The 3,068-nt window shown below is 35.6% G+C and overlaps 2 protein-coding genes across 2 annotated transcripts in view; one reads left to right on the top strand and one right to left on the bottom strand.

The window, feature by feature from the left end:
* The window catches only part of LOC107674366 (ankyrin repeat and BTB/POZ domain-containing protein 1-like), an 11,943-nt gene extending 10,741 nt beyond the window's left edge, over nt 1-1,202 (bottom strand). Inside the window, exon 1 of the mRNA XM_016468323.1 lies at nt 927-1,202. Coding sequence (XP_016323809.1) covers nt 927-997 — 71 coding nt within the window. The 5' untranslated portion in view covers nt 998-1,202. The remainder of the gene's footprint in view (nt 1-926) is intronic.
* A 1,498-nt stretch (nt 1,203-2,700) lies between these two features.
* The window catches only part of LOC107674278 (intermediate filament protein ON3-like), a 4,019-nt gene continuing 3,651 nt past the window's right edge, over nt 2,701-3,068 (top strand). The window contains exons 1-2 of the mRNA XM_016468220.1: nt 2,701-2,789; nt 2,872-2,959. Of these exons, the coding sequence (XP_016323706.1) occupies nt 2,701-2,789; nt 2,872-2,959 (177 nt within the window). The remainder of the gene's footprint in view (nt 2,790-2,871; nt 2,960-3,068) is intronic.

Genomic DNA, 3,068 nt, shown 5'->3' with positions numbered 1-3,068 from the left:
AGCTAAACTCTGCAGGACACCGGCCCTCCAGGACCGAGTTTGGGCACCCCTGATATATACATATGCTGTCTCAAAAGATTAAATAAGAAATGCATGTATGAACAATTATGAATAAAGAGTATTTTATTCTCTACTTAATTAAGAGATTGTATAGGCTGTGCATATTTACTTCTATATTCATATTCTGCATCTAAAGACAATACACGTCAAGCAAATGTGTTCAGATATGCATATGCAATATCCGCACACTATAGACACATTTGCTTAGATCTGCACAAATATATAAAAATAAGTTTACATGAGTACATACAGCATTTAAACAGCTTTTTATAGATATGAAAATAAAACTTTTGTTTTAGATAAGCATATGTAATGTCTAAAATTACTTAATACAAACACGAAAAGTATTGTTTAAATATGCATACGTGGTGTACATATATTGCACATGCACATTTGCTTAGGTATGCGTATGCATATACAGTACGTCTATAATGTCCACGCAATTTTGTTTAGATGTGCAAACAGATATGCATGGATTATGAAGTCATGTATATTAGTTTAGTTATGACTAAACAGTATCTACAGACATATAGGTCATGCACACTTGCTTGAATATAAATCAGAGTCTAGAGATTACGTAGGCTGTGTAAATTAATTTCCATATGCATATTCGGTATCTCGCGTATATCTGCTCTGTATATATGCATATCAGATATCTTAACAAATAGACCATGCATATTTTCCCACATGCGAAACTTCAAACCAAAACAACAACAAGAAGCTTTGGAGCCAGCCTCTAGCGGCCAGTTGATGAATTGCAGTTTTAGCCACTTCCGTGTTGGCTTCACGAGAGACCGGAAGGTTGCCGCTTGATGAATATACATAGGCCATGCAAATTGGTTTATATATACCAGGGGTGCCCAAACTCGGTCCTGGAGGGCCAGTGTCTGGCAATGTCGCCCTTTCTGCAGCTTGAAAACAGATCAACAGCGTCCATCTGCGCGGCGGTAAAGCTTCTCTGAAATGCATTGAAACGGCCCGTCTAACAGACAGGATCGGCTGCAGGAGCACGGACAGCGACGGTTCTGAACAAAACTAACGCGAAGCCTGTTTCCAGGTGCAGTTTGCGATGTCTCCTGTTTCTTCTCGCACCGTGAAAGTGTTCAGCAAACGTAAACAGGAAGCAGATTTGTGTACGTACAGTTGAGCTTTACGTGCGTCCCAACAGCGCCCTCTGAAGGATGGTGCTGTAATAAACAAACAAAAGCGTCCTCTTGTGAGCTACTATATAATTAGTATTATTTTTTTAAATTATGAATTATCAAACACAAATTATATTTTAATTAATTTAAATTTTTGTATAGTCTATGCTACCCTAATCTATAAAATGAAATTGAATTGGGCATTTGATTTATCATTACTGCAGGCATTTTGAGAATTTAATTTATTATTATTTTATAGTTATTTTAGTATAATTAATATACAATTATAGTTTTTGTTAATATTTTGAATTAGACTTTATTTTTATATTTTTTTAGTTACATTTTATATTTTATGTTGTTTTTTAGTTTTAGTAATTTTGCTTTGTTTTTGTCCTTTTTATTAAATTTTAGTTTTTAGGTTTAGTTTTTTAGTATTTTTAGTTATTTGAATACTTCAATTTAAGCTAAACCAAAATGAGAAATACTCCCTTGGCAACTAGCTGAAATAAAATAAATAAACGGTTTTTAAATATATTTTATTTCAGTAAAAAAAAAAATTATTTGATTTATCATTTTAATTTTGTTAGGGGAAAAACTTTATATTTTGTAAAGAAAAAAACAAAAACAAAAAAAAAACTCATATATATATAAGTTAATTTTTAAACAAATCTTTACTTTTTTAGATATTTATAATATTTTTATGTGCTGAGAACTCATTGCTCATTTTTCATTAAACTCAACATGGGGCTTGAATGGTTCAGACAAAAAAGAATAAGTTAGATTCTCAGTCAGCAAATTATAAATGAAAAATTTAAAATGTTTGCTTATGTACATAACAGCAGTTAAGCATACTGTATATATGCTGTTAAATCACATCTTGGCCTTCCATCATAAAAAAAAGCCATTACACTATTGCAAATATACTCTTTTAAAGCCAATATCCTGCATTTTTATATGTGCATGGCAAAAAAACAAACAAAAAACCCCCCAGAAGATTTGTTTGAATAATCAATGCATTTCGTTTAGAAGCCAAAGAAATGAATGCAAAAATTATTCTGAATCAGCTGTATAGAAACAAATATTGCATTGAATCCAATTACTGTTTTGTGCAGGAGCAAATAGCACAATATGCAAGCAAAAAGCAAGAAATACGTGCAAAAGCAACTCAAACAGCACATTTAGCTAATATTGCAGCCCTACTGTATATTTTTCACATATTTTAGACAAGCAGGAACAGGAAATATGTAAAGGTAGATCTCTTGAAGTGTCTGATATCTCTGAACTGAGATCTGTGAACAGTAGTTCTGCTCGTCCTGTCAGTTATGGCTGGTGGGCTGAACAGGTTTTTCAGAGTGAGGAATGCTGGTATTTTCTCATTTATACACAAATACACGCCCACCTGTCAGCGTATAAGTAGCTGAGCTCTCAGGAAACACCACTTGTCTTCCTGTCATCCCTCTGTAACGCACCTCTCCATTTCTCTGTCTGTCTGTCCGCCATGAGCTCCTCCAGCTTCAGCAGCCGCTCAGTGGGCTCGTACCCCCGCGCCGGAGCACAAATCCCCCGGCAGGGTAACTCGTATTTCGGGTTTGGGAGCGTGTCACCGGCTGCGGCCCCCATCAGGGCTGTGTCTGTTAACACAAGCCTCCTAACTCCTGTGGATCTTCAGCTGGACCCAGACCTGCAGGTTTGTACGGATCCAGGAGAAAGAAGAGATCAAAACTCTCAACAATCGCTTTGCCTCCTTCATCGACAAGGTGAGACCTCTCTCTGCCTGTTATACCCTGCTCATTATCTATCTATCTATCTATCTATCTATCTATCTATCTATCTATCTATCTACCTGTCTGTCTGTCTGTCTGTCTG

This window comes from Sinocyclocheilus anshuiensis, unplaced genomic scaffold, assembly GCF_001515605.1.
Source record: "Sinocyclocheilus anshuiensis isolate Anshui unplaced genomic scaffold, SAMN03320099.WGS_v1.1 scaffold188, whole genome shotgun sequence".
Classification (NCBI taxonomy): domain Eukaryota; kingdom Metazoa; phylum Chordata; class Actinopteri; order Cypriniformes; family Cyprinidae; genus Sinocyclocheilus; species Sinocyclocheilus anshuiensis.
Note: the sequence above shows the minus strand (reverse complement) of the source record. Positions and strands in the feature narration are given on the sequence as shown.